At 41.9% G+C, this 18,538-nt stretch overlaps 1 protein-coding gene across 6 annotated transcripts in view; it reads left to right on the top strand.

The window, feature by feature from the left end:
• LOC121574537 (nuclear receptor corepressor 1-like) overlaps nucleotides 1-18,538 on the top strand; it is a 128,069-nt gene that overhangs the window by 46,777 nt on the left and 62,754 nt on the right. For all 6 annotated transcript variants that reach the window (XM_045222631.1, XM_045222628.1, XM_045222627.1 and 3 more), the window contains exons 7-12: nucleotides 1,468-1,524; nucleotides 3,550-3,602; nucleotides 6,014-6,080; nucleotides 12,763-12,935; nucleotides 16,587-16,677; nucleotides 17,202-17,380. In XM_045222631.1, coding sequence (XP_045078566.1) covers nucleotides 1,468-1,524; nucleotides 3,550-3,602; nucleotides 6,014-6,080; nucleotides 12,763-12,935; nucleotides 16,587-16,677; nucleotides 17,202-17,380 — 620 coding nt within the window. The remainder of the gene's footprint in view (nucleotides 1-1,467; nucleotides 1,525-3,549; nucleotides 3,603-6,013; nucleotides 6,081-12,762; nucleotides 12,936-16,586; nucleotides 16,678-17,201; nucleotides 17,381-18,538) is intronic.

Raw genomic sequence — 18,538 nt, 5'->3', positions numbered from 1 at the left:
AGAACACCATCCCAACTGTGAAGCATGGAGGTGGAAACATCATTCTTTGGGGATGCTTTTCTGCAAAGGGGACAGGACGACTGCACCGTATTGAGGGGAGGATGGATGGGGCCATGTATCGCGAGATCTTGGCCAACAACCTCCTTCCTTCAGTAAGAGCATTGAAGATGGGTCGAGGCTGGGTCTTCCAGCATGACAACGACCAGAACACACAGCCAGGGCAACTAAGGAGTGGCTCCGTAAGAAGCATCTCAAGGTCCTGGAGTGGCCTAGCCAGTCTCCAGACCTGAACCCAATAGAACATCTTTGGAGGGAGCTGAAAGTCCGTATTGCCCAGCGACAGCCCCAAAACCTGAAGGATCTGGAGAAGGTCTGTATGGAGGAGTGGGACAAAATCCCTGCTGCAGTGTGTGCAAACCTGGTCAAGACCTACAGGAAACGTATGATCTCTGTAATTGCAAACAAAGGTTTCTGTACCAAATATTAAGTTCTGCTTTTCTGACGTATCAAATACTTATGTCATGCAATAAAATGCAAATTAATTACTTAAAAATCATACAATGTGATTTTCTGGATTTTTGTTTTAGATTCCGTCTCTCACAGTTGAAGTGTACCTATGATACAAATTACAGACCTCTTCATGCTTTGTAAGTAGGAAAACCTGCAAAATCGGCAGTGTATCAAATACTTGTTCTCCCCACTGTATATATGCCACAGCAGTGTCTGGGTAGAATTCAGACGGACACATTACTATTAGTTATGTAAAATAGTTTTGAAATACTTGGAAGATAACATGCTCCAGAGCCTTTATTTGGTCGCTCTCCCTCATCTGTTCGAGCTTCTTATTGAAACTCTTGTTGGGTAGGTAGCATAGCAGTTAAGATCGTTGGGCCAGTAACCGGTTGCTGGTTCGAATCCCCAAGCCGACTAGGTGAAAAATCTGTCTGTGCCCCTGAACAAGGCACTTAACCCCAATTGCTCCTGTAAGTCACTCTGGATAAAAGCGTCTGCTGAATGACAAACATGTACATGTAATAACCTCGCCCGACAAAAATCTCCCTTGGCTTTCCTCTTTTGGACAGGGAGATTCACCACACAATGCTGCCTGGGAAATAGACTCTGTATTTGCAGACTTCAGACTTCCTACTTTGGATATACATATGCCGCTTTTTTATGTTTGTGTGTGCGTGCTGAGGAAAAAGAAAAGGGATAATTTTTTTGGAGGATTTATCTTTATACAATTGTGTGTGGTTGAGTGGGGAAAATGTATTTTGCAAATTAGTGTATCCAAATAGTTATTGTCCTACGCTGTCAAGAGAATTTTCAGCTGTAATTGAACACATGGAACCACAGAGCCTGCAGGCCACATTGTGTGTTCAGTCACCAAGGACTACTACTTTGAGTAAAAGGTTTATTTTATTTTTATCTCTACTAACTATCATTATATTGTCTGTTTTTTTTTGCCAGAAAAAAGCTGAAGAGGCCCATAAGATATTCGAAGGTCTTGGTCCCAAGGTTGAACTGGTAGGTGGTTGAGGGTATTCTGAATGGTTGAATGATTATTGTTTCCTAGATACAGTGCATTGGGACAGTATTTAGACCCCTTGACTTTTACAACATTCTGTTACGTTACAGCCTCATTCTAAAATTGATTACATTATTTTTCCCGAAAACATTTTTTTGCTAATTAAAATTGCTTTTTGTATTTTTTGTACTTTTACCCCTTTTTCTTCCCAATTTTGTGATATCCAATTGGCAGTTAGTCTTGACCCATCGCTGCAACTCCCCTACGGACTCGGGAGAGGCGAAGGTCGAGAGCCATGCGTCGTCCGAAACACGACCCTGCCAAGCCGCACTGCTTCTTGACACACTGCTCGCTTAACCCGGAAGCCAGCCACACCAATGTGTCGAAGGAAACACCGTCCCGCTGGCGACCGAAGTCAGCTTGCAGGCGCCCGGCCCGCCACAAGGAGTCGCTAGAGCTCAATGGGACAAGGAAATCCCGGCCGGCCAAACCCTCCCCTAACCCGGACAACGCTGGGCCAATTGTGCGCCGCCTCATGGGTCTCCCGGTCACGGCCGGTTGTGACACAGCCTGGGATCGAACCCAGGTCTGTAGTGACGCCTCAAGCACTGGGATGCAGTGCCTTAGACTGCTGCGCCACTCGGGGTGCCCCAATTTATAAAAAATATAAAACAGAAATACCTTATTTACGTAAGTATTCAGACCCTTTGCTATAAGACTTGAAATTGAGCTCAGGTGCATCCTGTTTCCATTGATCATCCTTGAGATGTTTCTACAACTTTATTGGAGTCCACCTGTGGTAAATTCAATTGATTGGACATGATTTGGAAAGGCACACAGCTGTCTATATAAGGTCCCACAGTTGACAGAGAAGAAACCAAGCCATGAGGTCGAAGGAATTGTCCGTATAGCTTCGAGACAGGATTGCGCCTTGGTCAGGGAGGTGACAAAGAACCCGATGGTCACTCTGACAGAGCTCCAGAGTTCCTCTGTTGAGATGGGATAACCTTCCAGAAGGACAAACATCTCTGCAGCACTACAACAATCAGGCCTTATGGTAGAGTGGCCAGACGGAAGCCACTCCTCAGTAAAAGGCACATGAGAGCCCGCTTGGAGTTTGCCAAAAGGAAACAAGATTCTCTGGTCTGATGAAACCAATATTGAACTCTGGCCTGAATGCCAAGCGTCACGTCTGGAGGAAACCTGGCACTGCTCATCACCTGGCCAATACCATCCCTACGGTGAAGCATGGTGGTAGCAGCATCATGCTCTGGGGATGTTTTTCAGCGGCAGGGACTGGGAGACTAGTCCGGATTGAGGGAAAGATGAATGAAGCAAAGTACAGAGAGATCCTTGATGACAACCTGCTCCAGAGCGCTCAGGACCTCAGACTGGGGTGAAGGTTCACCTTCCAACAGGACACCGATCCTAAGCACACAGCCAAGACAATGCAGGAGTGGCTTCGGGACAAGTCTCTGAATGTCCTTGAGTGGCCCAGTCAGAGCCCGGACTTGAACCCGATCAAACATCTCTGGAGAGACCTGAAAATAGCTGTGCGGCGATGCTCCCCATCCAACCTGACAGAGCTTGAGAGGATCTGCAGAGTAGAATGGAAGAAACGCTTGTAGCGTCATACCCAAGACGACTCAAGGCTGTAATCGCTGCCAAAGGTGCTTCAACAAAGTACTGAGTAAAGGGTCTGAATACTAATGTAAATGTAATATTTCTGTTTTTTTTTATTTTTAACACATTTGCAAAAATTTCTAAAAACCTGTTTTTGCTTTGCCATTATGGGGTATTGTATGTAGATTGATGAGGGTGGGGAAACGATTAAATCCATTTTAGAATAGGGCTGTAACGTAACAAAGTGTGGAAAAAGTGAAGGGATTCTGAATACTTTCCTAATGCACTGTAAGGTTCTTCGGAAACTTCATATAGTAGCTATGAGTTGAGCTATTACAATGCTGGTAGCTAATGATTAATAATTACTTATAGACTGATTTCTTCCTCCCTTTTTTTCTTAGCCCCTTTATAACCAGCCGTCGGATACTAAAGTATACCATGACAACATAAAGACGTGAGTATGCACTTTGTTTCTTGCGTGTACGGTATATATAAAATTGTGTTTGTGTCAGGGTTTCCGATAGCTGGCTTTTGGCCCTCCAAAATAATAATGAATAAATACAATTGTTCGGAAGAAGGAAAAAAAAATCCCATTGCAAAATGCATTTTAGCCTATTCATGAATTACAATACCAGTCGATGTAGCGCGAGAGCTGCTGCTACAGCTCATCAAACGGCTCTTTCGTTGCTGCTGGAGTGAAATGTGTACTTTTATAAGCCCATTTGTTGCGCAATACAATTCTAAATGCAATCGCGTTTTAAAAACATTTTCGATGGCCACGATTTAAAAAGAGCTACAATTTCTCAACTGCTAATTGAAGCTTGCTTCCCATTCGCCATTCAAGTGCATAGGCAACTAGGCAGGCTTCTGTGCGTCACACACCACTTTGCATTGAGCTGGAGGCAGTATGCATTTTTAAAACATATAGGCTACTTAGTTATTTGAAATCTGAACATTTTACTACATATTATGATGCATATATTAGAACCAGTATGAAAAATGTATGCACTCACTTAACTGTAAGTCGATCTGGATAAGAGCGTCTGCTAAATGACAAAAAAAAAATATATATATATATCTTACCTTGCTTCAAAGTAGCCTAGCCAAAATCCAACCAAACGTGCAGGCAATTCTTTTATAAAGACTTTCATATACCATTGAAACCAGTAGCCTATTTCTCTCATGTTCTATTGATTTTCAAATGTATTTCATTGTCCTGTAGCCAAAGGCACAATCCTAGTCATATTAGCAACCCATGCTAGTTGTTGCATCTTTATCTCCCCTCTTTCTTAATATTTAACTGATATTTTTATCTGTGTCTCATGAAACCGCTCGCATGTGCGGTGCGCTTTTGACGACGGTGTTTTCCTGTTAATTGTATTCGTGCGTAGCCTACTGCCTTGTGATCATTGCTGCACTTATAATGTAAAGAAATAATAGTTCAACATTTTAAGCTAAACGTTCTGATCTGTTGCATGAGCCTCATTGCTATTTAAGGTTTTTGGGATGTAGCCTAGACCTACTGGTTGGATGAACGGTTATATATCATTTTGGATCTATCGTCCCACAATAGGCTATTTCTTTCTCGCACAGAACGACAAGCTGACCAATAGAATAGGTACACTTTACAACTATGGAGGATAGTAGATTGACATAGGCTAGTGATTATGCTGTTCGTTACTCGTCTTGTTGGCTGAGGAAAAGTAAATGTGGACAGTTATTCTAACATCTTCAAATTGCGCATCAGAATTCGGTAAGAAGGACTCACGCCGTTGCATCCTCGAGTTGCATGTTCTGTTAAGATGAACTACCAAAATCTAAATGTGATTTCTGTCATTCTGAGCACCGTGGGTGGACGCCCTAATCAGGTTACCCAAATGTCTTAAATATACAGTAAATTCAAATGCTGCCGGTCAAATGTCCGGCGCCACATTTTCCTAACGGAAACCCTGGTGTGTGTGTGAACCTTTGACCTCTAACCTGAACTAATGGTTTAGTGTCGTCTGCAATGTTAGCTGAGTCCTCAATTCTGTGTTTGCTCCATTGACACCAGTGACAAAGACAATCCCTCAGTGTAAAGTGAAAGGAAACATATCTAGGTTACTATTGGGGTGTGGCTGGTAGGGCTGAAGGCCAGGCTGTCTGGGTCTATCGCCCTGTACCATAAGAAACTGGCCTCGGGTTGTGGTCTTTTATGAAGGACTTTACTTCTGGGAGAATACACTGTACTGGGGGCGGCAGGTAGTCTAGCGGTTAAGAGCGTTGTGCCAGTAACCGAAAATCTGTCGACGTACCCTTGAGCAAGGCACTTAACCCTAATTGCTCCTGTAAGTCGCTCTGGATAAGAGCGTCTGCTGAATGACTCAAATGTAAAAGTAAAACTCTCAGGGTCAAGGCATGGAGAAAGTCATTGAGTCCAGGCGTGTGTGTAATGTACCTGTTGCACTTGTTGTACACACATTTCCCAAGTCACAAACCTATCACACTGCTGTTATTTTTCTCAGATGGCAAGTAAATACAATATAAAAAGAACCAGTCTGCAAACTCATTAGCTGAAATACCTCAGACCTCCAGATGATCTTGTTGACCAATGATGGATGGGGGTTGTGTTGTTGATAAAGGACCCTCCTTCTCTAATTCCTAATATCAACGGAGAGGTGGAAGGCAGATTGTTATGTTGATTATTTTTGTAGAGTTAAATAGGCAATGTTGTGTGCATATTATCTTGTGTATCTGTTTAGTGCTTCCTTGGTATTTCCTACAGGATAATGTTGTTGTTGTAGTGTTAACAGTAATAGTAGTGTCCCTATAGGACCTAGATTGGCGCACACCTCACTGAACAAACCGTTTTTCTCCCTCTCCCAGTAATCAAGTGATGAGGAAGAAGCTGATTCTGTTTTTCAAGAGAAGGAACCATGCTCGTAAACAAAGGGTAAGTCTCTCTCCCTGCTCTTGAGGGCTGCAAGGGAAGGAAACTTCAAGGAATGTGCTGGATGCTTTGACCAAAACACAAAGACTCATGCACACATGAACGAACGTGCACACGCACACACACACACACACACACACACACACACACACACACACACACACACACACACATACACACACACACAGCCTCACGGACAGACTGACTGACATGGTCGTAAATCTCCACCACACACAAGCTGTGCTCTCATAGAGATGACCCAAACTGACCATGGGCAATAATACTTTGATTGTTTACCCCATTGGCAAGCTCTTTTACTTTATGCATGTACAGTATGTTAAACTGCATAGCATTCCTCAAATTGGTGGCAATTTAGTGTCTTCTGGCACCAACTGAATTTGAAAGCAATAAGTGTTAACCACGCACACTAGCTTGAACTTATATGCCCTCTTATTGGTTTTATAATTTCATGGTTGACATGTTTGTAACACTTACAGCTGTGCCCGACAAAATAAAAACATGGTTGACCGAAAGTAGTCTGTTCTTTCGACCATATAAACGTATATTTTTCCATATATAGACACACACCTTATGCGTTTTAATAAAATCAACTATACAGTGCATTCGGAAAGTATTCAGACCCCTTGACTTTTTCCACATTTTGTTACATTACAGCCTTATTCTAAAATGGATTAAATAAAATCTACACACAATACCCCATAATACTTTCCGAATGCACTGTATATGCATTGAGCTTGTCTGATGCTTTAAGTGCTCTGCTTGATGAAATATGACACAAATGACTCGAGGGAGCCAAAGATTAAGATAACCATGAGAAAAATAACTTCACCTGACCCAACCATCCTACTCCTACTCGCTTTCTTAGACTCTGCTGTTACTCTCCTGAAGTTGCCGGTAATTGGCTACACGAGGAGCCGGCAACCTTTCTCATGTGGAATGCAAGTGTATCTTACCATTTCTACCGATATGTGTGCCAGTTATGGTTTTCGTATGCACATTTTCGTGGAACAGTTTCATTTCATTTATAATAACGTCTTGGTATCTCAAAATCATTGTCATGTGGCTTATCAAAATTCTACCCAAATCTAAATGAAAATGATACAAATTGAAAAATGAACTTCTATTGCCATTGCCATCTACAGTGGGGAGAACAAGTATTTGATACACTGCCGATTTTGCAGGTTTTCCTACTTACAAAGCATGTAGAGGTCTGTAATTTTATCATAGGTACACTTCAACTGTGAGAAACGGAATCTAAAACAAAACTCCAGAATATCACATTGTATGATTTTTAAGTAATTAATTTGCATTTTATTGCATGAAATAAGTATTTGATCACCTACCAACCAGTAAGAATTCCGGCTCTCACAGACCTGTTAGTTTTTCTTTAAGAAGCCCTCCTGTTCTCCACTCATTACCTGTATTAACTGCACCTGTTTAAACTCGTTACCTGTATAAAAGACACCCGTCCACACAGTCAATCAAACAGACTCCAACCTCTCCACAATGGCCAGACCAGAGAGCTGTGTAAGGACATCAGGGATAAAATTGTAGACCTGCACAAGGCTGGGATGGGCTACAGGACAATAGGCAAGCAGCTTGGTGAGAAGGCAACAACTGTTGGCGCAATTATTAGAAAATGGAAGAAGTTCAAGATGTCGGTCAATCACCCTCGGTCTGGGGCTCCATGCAAGATCTCACCTCGTGGGGCATCAATGATCATGAGGAAGGTGAGGGATCAGCCCAGAACTACACGGCAGGACCTGGTCAATGACCTGAAGAGAGCTGGGACCACAGTCTCAAAGAAAACCATTAGTAACACACTACGCCGTCATGGATTAAAATCCTGCAGCGCACGCAAGGTCCCCCTGCTCAAGCCAGCGCATGTCCAGGCCCGTCTGAAGTTTGCCAATGACCATCTGGATGATCCAGAGGAGGAATGGGAGAAGGTCATGTGGTCTGATGAGACAAAAATAGAGTTTTTTGGTCTAAACTCCACTCGCCGTGTTTGGAGGAAGAAGAAGGATGAGTACAACCCCAAGAACACCATCCCAACCGTGTAGCATGGAGGTGGAAACATCATTCTTTGGGGATGCTTTTCTGCAAAGGGGACAGGACGACTGCACCGTATTGAGGGGAGGATGGATGGGGCCATGTATCGCGAGATCTTGGCCAACAACCTCCTTCCCTCAGTAAGAGCATTGAACATGGGTCGTGGCTGGGTCTTCCAGCATGACAACGACCCAAAACACACAGCTAGGGCAACTAAGGAGTGGCTCCGTAAGAAGCATCTCAAGGTCCTGGAGTGGCCTAGCCAGTCTCCAGACCTGAATCCAATAGAAAATCTTTGGAGGGAGCTGAAAGTCCGTATTGCCCAGCGACAGCCCCGAAACCTGAAGGATCTGGACAAGGTCTGTATGGAGGAGTGGGACAAAATCCCTGCTGCAGTGTGTGCAAACCTGGTCAAGACCTACAGGAAACGTATGATCTCTGTAATTGCAAACAAAGGTTTCTGTACCAAATATTAAGTTCTGCTTTTCTGATGTATCAAATACTTATGTCATGCAATAAAATGCAAATTAATTACTTAAAAATCATACAATGTGATTTTCTGGATTTTTGTTTTAGATTCCATCTCTCACAGTTGAAGTGTACCTATGATAAAAATTACAGACCTCTACATGCTTTGTAAGTAGGAAAACCTGCAAAATCGGCAGTGTATCAAATACTTGTTCTCTCCACTGTGTATATGTGTGTATATATATATATATATATATATATACACACACACTACCGTTCAGAAGTTTGGGGTCACTTAGAAATGTCCTTGTTTTCGAAAGAAAAGCAATTTTTTTGTCCATTTAAGATAACATCAATTGATCAGAAATACAGTGTAGACATTGTTAATGTTTTAAATGGCTATTGTAGCTGGAAATGGCTGATTCTTTATGGAATATCTACATAGGTGTACAGAGGCCCATTATCAGCAACCATCAGTCCTGTGTTCCAATGGTACGTTGTGTTTGCTAATCCAAGTTTATCATTTTAAAAGGCTAATTGATCATTAGAAAACCCTTTTGCAATTATGTTAGCACAGCTGAAAACTGTTGTGCTGATTAAAGAAGCAATAAAACTGACCTTCTTGAGCCTGTAATCGAACCCACAATTGCTGATGCTCTAGATACTCAACTAGTCTCAAGAAGGTCAGTTGTATTGCTTCTTTAATCAGCACAACAGTTTTCAGCGCTGCTAACATAATTGCAAAAGGGTTTTCTAATGATCAATCATCCTTTTAAAATGATAAACTTGGATTAGCAAACACAACGTGCCATTGGAACACAGGACTGATGGTTGCTGATAATGGGCCTCTGTATGCCTATGTAGATATTCCATTAAAAATCAGCCGTTTCCAGCTACAATAGCCATTTACAACATTAACAATGTCTACACAGTATTTCTGATCAATTTTATGTTATTTTAATGGACAAAAAATTGATTTTCTTTCGAAAACAAGGACATTTCTAAGTGACCCCAAACTTTTGAACGGTAGTGTATGTATGTATGTATATATACACTGCTCAAAAAAATAAAGGGAACACTTAAACAACACAATGTAACTCCAAGTCAATCACACTTCTGTGAAATCAAACTGTCCACTTAAGAAGCAACACTGATTGACAATACATTTCACATGCTGTTGTGCAAATGGAATAGACAACAGGTGGAAATTATAGGCAATTAGCAAGACACCCCCAATAAAGGACTGGTTTTGCAGGTGGTGACCACAGACCACTTCTCAGTTCCTATGCTTCCTGGCTGATGTTTTGGTCACTTTTGAATGCTGGTGGTGCTTTCACTCTAGTGGTAGCATGAGACGGAGTCCACAACCCACACAAGTGGCTCAGGTAGTGCAGCTCATCCAGGATGGCACATCAATGCGAGCTGTGGCAAGAAGGTTTGCTGTGTCTGTCAGCGTATATATATATATATATATATATATATATGCCATTTAGCAGACGCTTTTATCCAAAGCGACTTACAGTCATGCGTGCATACATTTTTTGTGTATGGGTGGTGCCGGGGATCGAACCCGCTACCTTGGCGTTACAAGCGCCGTGCTCTACCAGCTGAGCTACAGAGGACCAGCGTAGTGTCCAGAGCATGGAGGCGCTACCAGGAGACAGGCCAGTACATCAGGAGACGTGGAGGAGGCCGTAGGAGGGCAACAACCCAGCAGCAGGACTGCTACCTCCGCCTTTGTGCAAGGAGGAGCAGGAGGAGCACTGCCAGAGCCCTGCAAAATGACCTCCAGCAGGCCACAAATGTGCATGTGTCTGCTCAAACGGTCAGAAACAGACTCCGTGAGGGTGGTATGAGGGCCCGACGTCCACAGGTGGGGGTTGTGCTTACAGCCCAACACCGTGCAGGACGTTTGGCATTTGCCAGAGAACACCAAATTTGGCAAATTCGCCACTGGTGCCCTGTGCTCTTCACAGATGAAAGCAGGTTCACACTGTCCAGGAGACAGACTGTCACAGTCACTGACACAGACTGTCCAGGAGTTGGCGGATGCTTTAGTCCAGGTCTGGGAGGAGATCCCTCAGGAGACCATCCGCCACCTCATCAGGAGCATGCCCAGGCGTAGGGAGGTCATACAGGCACGTGGAGGCCACACACACTACTGAGCCTCATTTTGACTTGTTTTAAGGACATTACATCAAAGTTGGATCAGCCTGTAGTGTGGTTTTCCACTTTAATTTTGAGGGTGACTCCAAATCCAGACCTCCATGGATTGATAAATTTGATTTCCATTGATAATTTTTGTGTGATTTTGTTGTCAGCACATTCAACTATGTAAAGAAAAAAGTATTTAATAAGATTATTTCATTCATTCAGATCTAGGATGTGTTATTTTAGTGTTCCCTTAATCTTTTTTGAGCAGTGTATATTTATTACTACAAAAAATATATATTCTTAGTCCACCAACAGCCAGTCGACTAATTGGGATCAGCCCTAGTAACACTAAAACTGTTTGAACAGGCTATCTCCTAGGGCTGGGCGATATGGCCTACAAATCATATCTCCATTTATTTTTTTAACTTATGGGCGATTTACAATATATACAGTGTCTAAAAATGTTTAATGTTCTCTCTAAATAAGCTTTGTTGTACAATTAAAGGTCAAATACACAGCATTTCAAACAGCCAAACAGTCAGCAATAATCTAATGAATTCAGGATGTGAAATTAGGCTAAATATAAGCCCCACTAATTATTTCATTATTTTATCAAAATAGTTGAACCTGCTTTTTTGCATTAACTGATCTGGCTTTCAAGTCTGTCTATGAAAATGCCCTTTTTGTTACAAATTTAACTAGAACCATGCATAATTCACATTTACTAATAATGACTAACTTCTTGTAGCAGGCATTACAGAAAATGAACGCAGGTCTCATAAACAATCTCTCAAGCACAAGCCCACGTGCTAGTGAGTAGCCAGCTAATCTTTATATTTCAAGTTTAGCCAACTTTGATCTGCTAGCTAATAAGGCAGAACAGTTTAGTTGTTATGAACACACCCTTCTGTCTCTCTCCAACTGTTTGATCAGGGTGCTAGCCTGTCCACTTTGTTCAGATGTTGAAATTAAGTGGCCTACCTTATTTCTCAGAATGAAAACTAGTGGCCAATTCCTTATATAGTTGTGTTTTGTGCTTATTGTACATTTATAAAAAACAGACTAGACAGCTTCCGTGGCTAATATGCTGCTAGCGGTACCGCAATGCCGCGCTTGAGTGACAAACGGATCATTATTTTTTCCAGAATCAATGTTAATTGATAGGCTACTCCTGTTTTAGTAGTGTCTGCTCTGCACGCTATTTAAGGAGTTGAGACATAAAAAGGGTATCGTTAAAAAGGTTAACTTCTCCTCTATTACAGTAAAATAATGTCTGTGTCTCGTGGATACCATTTTTATGTCTCTGTGTCCAGTATGACGGAAGTTCGAGTTAGTTTTGCGAGCCACTGCTAACTAGCGTTTGCGCAAAGACGGGTAGTCTTTGGGATCAACTAGCATGCTAAATATAGTCTAGTCTAATCACCCTATGTGTAAACGTTATTAATTTTTGTAAATGATGAAGGTAGCTAGTTATGGTTCAGTGGACTCAATAACAATGGCAGCAGAGTGTGCAGCATGGCCACCTGCCAAGAGGAAGGTGGATTGTTTGGCCCTTGCTGGTTGAGAGTGGAAACAAGGCTGTATTGTCCTCTCTGTATGGGACTCTCCATCTCTTCTAGTCCTCTCTTTTTTTCTCTCTCTTTTTTGTAACATTTAACTCTTACCCTTGTTAATGTCAATAATTTGTAAATGTTGTAATGTTCCATCTCAAACATCTCACATTTTAAGTCCAAGATGGCTGTTGGAACTCTGGATTTCACAGTTGTGGCCAGAATAATTTTTGAGAGGCGTGTTGAAATATGACAAATAGGACAGGGTATCATCAGCAGAATATTTGTGATTTTGGATACATTCTACTTAGCCATTTGCTTTCAGATGTAGGTGTAGGTCAGGAGAGCCATGGGTAAGGTTTGCTTTAGGTCATTGTCATCATGTTGTACCTCAACATCCAAATCCCCTTTTTAGAAACGTGTATTATTGTGTTGTTCAGGAACAGAACATCTGCCAGCGCTACGACCAGCTGATGGAGGCGTGGGAGAAGAAGGTTGAGCGGATGGAGAACAACCCGCGTCGCAAGGCCAAGGATAGCCGCACCAGGGAGTACTACGAGAGACAGTTCCCTGAGATACGCAAGCAGAGAGAGCAACAGGAGCGCTTCCAGAGGTAAACTGAGGGAACGGGTAACTGGAATTAAACTTTTCTCTTATGCAGCCTGGAAGCTACGATGCAGCAGTAGAGCTGTGATGAATCTCAAAAGTCTTCCCTCGATTGCTTGCGTCTTCTCTCCTCGCCTACTTCTCAAAATGCATTGGCAAGGATCCCCTTCTACTGAAAATACAGGACAGGTGAAAGCAATACAATCAATGCCTCATATTATAAGAAATTGCTATCACTTGTCCTGTTTCTTTCAGATCAGTGCAGAATGATGGAGAGGTAACAAGGAGAGGAGGCCTCTTTTCACTATTGAGATGCATCCTAGGTGGTGTGCTGCAGGCAGTCTGCAGTGGGCCTATCAGCTGTCTGTGTCGGGGGTCAGAGTCCAGCCAGCGTCTGGCTGTTCCTGGCACACAGGCTTGGGTCTTTCTCTGAAATCTCCTAGCTAAGCAGGTCAGGGCTGTTTGTTCAGACTGATAGTACTAGACCAGGCAGTGAAAGAGCAAAAGCAATGATTAGCCAAAAAGGTACAGCCGATTTCTTCCCCATTGTTTTGTACACCAATGTCCCTGTTGTGTATTTTAGACTATTTCCTTTTGAGGATTGTTCTCATATTTTGGATGCTATCATTGTAGCTTTAAAGAGTCAACATTAGGGTCAGGATGTGTCATGGAAGGTTGATTCATGATGCTAACATTCCAGATTGAAAAGTTCATTGTATCCTTTTTAGAAGTATTATTCTACAGGAGAGAAAAGAGAAACTGATAGTCAACTATAAAGTAATTTCCCTCAAGTTTGAATGATTTTAGTCGACTTTAGTCACAACATGTTGGCTGTTTAATTTGATTCATGATCGCTCTTTGCCTTTTGTACTTTTGTTTACAGTGAAAAAAAAAAAAGGGGGCCATTGTTGCCCAAACAGCACAGTTGCACATTAAGTAATAAACCACCCTTGCAAGTCCTTCAGAACATTAAGGTAGTAACTGTACTCATTTTGGGTCCTTGTGATTTTATGTTTTCCACTTCAAAGGCTTTTGTGAAACTCTTCTTAAATTTAACTTTTTTAAAAATTATTACTTATTTTACAGTGCCTTCATAAAGTATTCACACCCCTTTACTTTTTCCACACTTTGCTGTGGTACAGCCTGAATTAAAAATGGATTAAATTGAGATTTTGTGTCACTGGCCTACACACAATACCCCATAATTTCAAAGTGGAATTATGTTTTTTAGAAGTCTTTACAAATTAATTGAAAATGAAAAGCTGAAATGTCTTGAGACAATAAGTATTCAACCCCTTTGTTATGACAAGCTTGCTTAACAAGTCACATAATAAGTTGCATGGACTCACTCTGTGTGCAATAACACTGTTTAACATGAGTTTGAATGACTACCTCATCTCTGTACCCCACACATACAATTATCTGTAAGGTCCCTCAGTTGAGCAGTGAATTTCAAACACAGAGACCAGGGAGGTTTAACAATACAAAGAAGGGAACCTATTAGTAGATTATTAAAATAAAATAAAAGCAGACATTGAATATCCCTTTGAGCATGGTGAAGTTATTCATTACACTTTAGAAGGTGTATCGATCCACCCAGTCACTACAAAGATACAGGCGTCCTTCCTAATTTCACCATGAGGCAAATGGTGACTTTCAAACAGTTAGTTTAATGGCTGTGATAGGAGAAAACTGAGGATGGTTCAACAACATTGTAGTTACTCCACAATACTAACCTAATTGAGAGAGTGAAAAGGAAGCCTGTACAGAATAAAAATATATCAAAACATGCATCCTGTTTGGAACAAGGCACTAGAGTAATACTGCAAAAAATGTGGCAAAGCAATTCACTTCTTGTCCTGAATACAAAGAGTTATGTTTGGGGCAAATCAAATACAACACATTACTGAGTACCACTCTCCATATTTTCAAGCATATTGGTGGCTGCATCATGTTATGGGTATGCTTGTAATCATTAAGGACTGGGAAGTTTTTCAAGATAAAAAAAGAAACCTAGAGGAAAACCTGGTTCAGTCTGCTTTTCACCAGACACTGGGAGATGCATTCACCTTTCAGCAGAACAACAACATAAAACCTAAAACACAAGGCCAAATATACACTGGAGTTGCTTACCAAGACGACATAGAATGTTCCCGAGTGGCCTAGTTACAGTTTTGACTTTAATCGGCTTGAAAATCTATGGCAACACTTGAAAATGGCTGTCTAGCAATGATCAACAACCAACTTGACAGTGCTTGAATAATATTTACAGGAATAATGTGCAAATATTGTACAATCCAGGTGTGCAATGCTCTTAAGCCTTGTTCACATTGGCAGTTTGGAGTGACTCAAATCCTATTTATTTGCATATCTTATTCGAATCTGTTCATTTTCCAGCAGTCTGAACAGGCAAAAAGCACATGGACTCAAAATAGTTCAATCCACATTTCAAGCCACCTTCGTAGGTGGTTTGAAGTCGGATACAAATATGATTCCTGGCCATGTGACTTGTCTGAATATTCAAATCTGATTTATTTGCCCTCAAGTTGATTTTAGATTGTTATTCCACATATCTTGTTGCTTGCTAGCTACTCTCTTGACATTTTGACAAGAACATGTGCTTGTTAATTGTTTACAAACAAATTAGTGAATGTGCTAGAAAGCTAAACAGCTAAATATTTGCTAGCCAAAAAGGACTCGTTTGTGAAAGTTGATTCATGTTATCCTTCGAGGCTTACCCTATGATTTTGAACATTTTAAGCAACTAGGAAACATCCATGGCAGGCATTGTTGTCCCCTTAGCTTGCTACATAACTTCTGAATGATAGGAAGCACAAGCATCACCACCACTCAGCCTACACCACTGCACACACACCCGTCGTTACTATGACAACTAGCGTAGTCTTGTCAGCAAATTACTGCTGTCTAAACACACCCAAATCCGATTTGGTCACTTGTAACTGGCTGTTTAGTCGGTAGACTAAAACGGATTTGAAAAACTAAACTGATTTGAACATTAAGGCCTGTAACGTGAACAAGGCTTTAGAGATTTACCCAGAAAGACTCACAGCTGTAATCGCTGCCAAAGGTGATTCTAACATGTATTGACTCATGGGTGTGAATACTTATGCAAATGAGAAATGTCTAATATATTTGCAAACATTTCTAAAAACATGTTTTCACTTTGTCATTATGAGGTATTGTGTGTAGATGGGTGAGGGGGAAAAAAACGATTTAATTCATTTTGAATTCTGTCTGTAATACAACAAAATGTGGACTAAGTCGAGTGGTATAAATACTTTCTGAATGCATTGTCGATAGTAGGTGGTGGAGAGGGAAGTTAACTTCCTGAATGCTAAAGCAACTTAATTTGTCAGCAGACCTAATGTTTTCCCAGCATTGTTTGCAGATTTCTCAGAAAACTGGTTTGATACAGCTCGATTTAGCCTTTTTTCCTTGAAGTGAAGAGGTGACAGAAGGGTCATGAGGAAGGGAGGGGCACCCTATGTGATGATGTGATGGCACCTACCCAGTATTATGTGGAGGATGCGCAAGAGGGGATAATAGGGGTTTTGAAGAAGATTTCATCTGGTATTTTTAAACGGTCATTATATTTCCTGTAGTTTCTTAATTTCCTTGTCTTTTGTTCTCCCATTAGGGTTGGTCAGAGAGGAACTGGAATGTCTGCGACCATCGCCAGAAGCGAGCATGAGATTTCTGAAATCATCGACGGCCTTTCTGAACAGGAGGTGAGTGCTGTTAACTTTTAAACATCTGTTTGTCTGTTATAGCTCTTGTGGAAATGAACACACTTCACAAATATGAACATTCTTCACTGAACCATTGCCAAGTTTGAGTATTATTATGACCAAAGAGGTTCAGTCACCACCAACTGCCCAAAAATCCCCTCAAGGCATAGCCCACACTGATGTCATGATGGTCAAGACACTCTACTGATGGTGAATAGTTACAATACAATGCTAAACACATCACCACTTCCCCTAGTTCTCAGGAAGTGTAGCAGTGTCATTGGCTACGTCCTGTTCTACACCCTTCTCCTGAAGTGTGCACTTGCACACTTCCTGTAATGGATTTCACAAGGGTTGAAACTCTCAATCCAATGCTTTTAAATTATTAACGGGAAGTGTGCAAGTGCACACTCGGGGAGAAGGGTGGAGAATCGGGATGCAGCCATTGAATCAAGTTCAAGTTGTAACAAGGTTAACAAATGTAATCTCTAAACCCCTCCCCTCCACCCCCTCTCGTCCAATAGAACAACGAGAAGCAGATGAGACAGCTGTCCGTCATCCCGCCCATGATGTATGACACAGAGCAGAGGCGAGTCAGGTTCCTCAACATGAACGGCCTGATGGACGACCCAATGAAGGTGTACAAGGCTCGGCAGTTCATGAATGTGTGGACCGAACACGAGAAGGAGATTTTCAAGGAAAAGTGAGTACCTGTTATTTGGTTGTCCTTAATAGGTTGTCTATAGAGTTGTCCTTTTAGTTACGTGATTTTAAAAAACTGAAATATCACATTTACATACAGTTGAAGTCGGAAGTTTACATACACCTTAGCCAAATACATTTAAACTCAGTTTTTCACAATTCCTGACATTTAATCCTAGTAAAAATTCCCTGTCTTAGGTCAGTTAGGATCACTACTTTATTTTAAGAATGTGAAATGTCAGACTAATAGTAGAGAGAATTATTTATTTCAGCTTTTATTTCTTTCATCACATTCCCAGTGGGTCAGAAGTTTACATACACTCAATTAGTATTTGGTAGCATTGCCTATGGAAGACCCATTTGCGACCAAGCTTTAACTTCCTGGCTGATGTCTTGAGATGTTGCTTCAATATATTGTGACGTCACGAGAGGCTACACAGCTTTCAGCGGGATTGCTCAAGTAGTGCAAGGAGATCAGGTTCAACCAAAACAAGGATTTTATTAAAGGTCTTGGGAAACTAACGAAAGTATAACACAATTCTGTTCTCTGGTGGCTCTTAAGGGTTAACAGTTCAGGGATGTCTCTTCCACATCCAAAATCATAACTCTCCCTCGCTCAAATAACTTTTCCCCAGTCTTACTGTATTCCACGTTGCAGCTAGTGGCCAACCCAGCAAAACGTCCTTCCAAATGTCCCACACGTATTTCCACAGGTGCATATATCCAAAGGTGAGTATTTCCCAAAGGTAAGTATCTCCAAATCCTTATATTCCTCATGGAAGTGGACGTGCAGCACTCTTGTCCTCCAGAGAGCCCAGCTTGGAGACTGTGTCTCTTCCCTTCAACAAACCTTCAGCTCATCAGCTCCTGATTGGTTTCAGCTGCGTGGGAAGATTGGCCATAGAGGGTTGGAGTTCCCGACCATACCAGCAGATGGAGCCATAGCTGTCTGGGTTTGCAGCCATCTCAGGGGATGTAACGTCCCTCCAGGACACAGCCTCTCGTGACATCACACATCCCCCTCCTCGGGACCGACGTCCTCGTCGGGGTAAAGGCAGCGAAGAAGGCATCACGCCGGGAGAGGGCGTCCGCATTGCCGTGGTGCTTGCCAGCCTGCTCTCTCTTCAACTCCTCCACCTCTAGGACCAGGGACTCAGCC

This window comes from Coregonus clupeaformis, chromosome 9 (genome assembly GCF_020615455.1).
Source record: "Coregonus clupeaformis isolate EN_2021a chromosome 9, ASM2061545v1, whole genome shotgun sequence".
In the NCBI taxonomy this organism is placed as follows: Eukaryota; Metazoa; Chordata; class Actinopteri; order Salmoniformes; family Salmonidae; genus Coregonus; species Coregonus clupeaformis.
The sequence above is the reverse complement of the archived record's forward strand: the minus strand, read 5'-3'. Positions and strand labels throughout refer to the sequence as shown.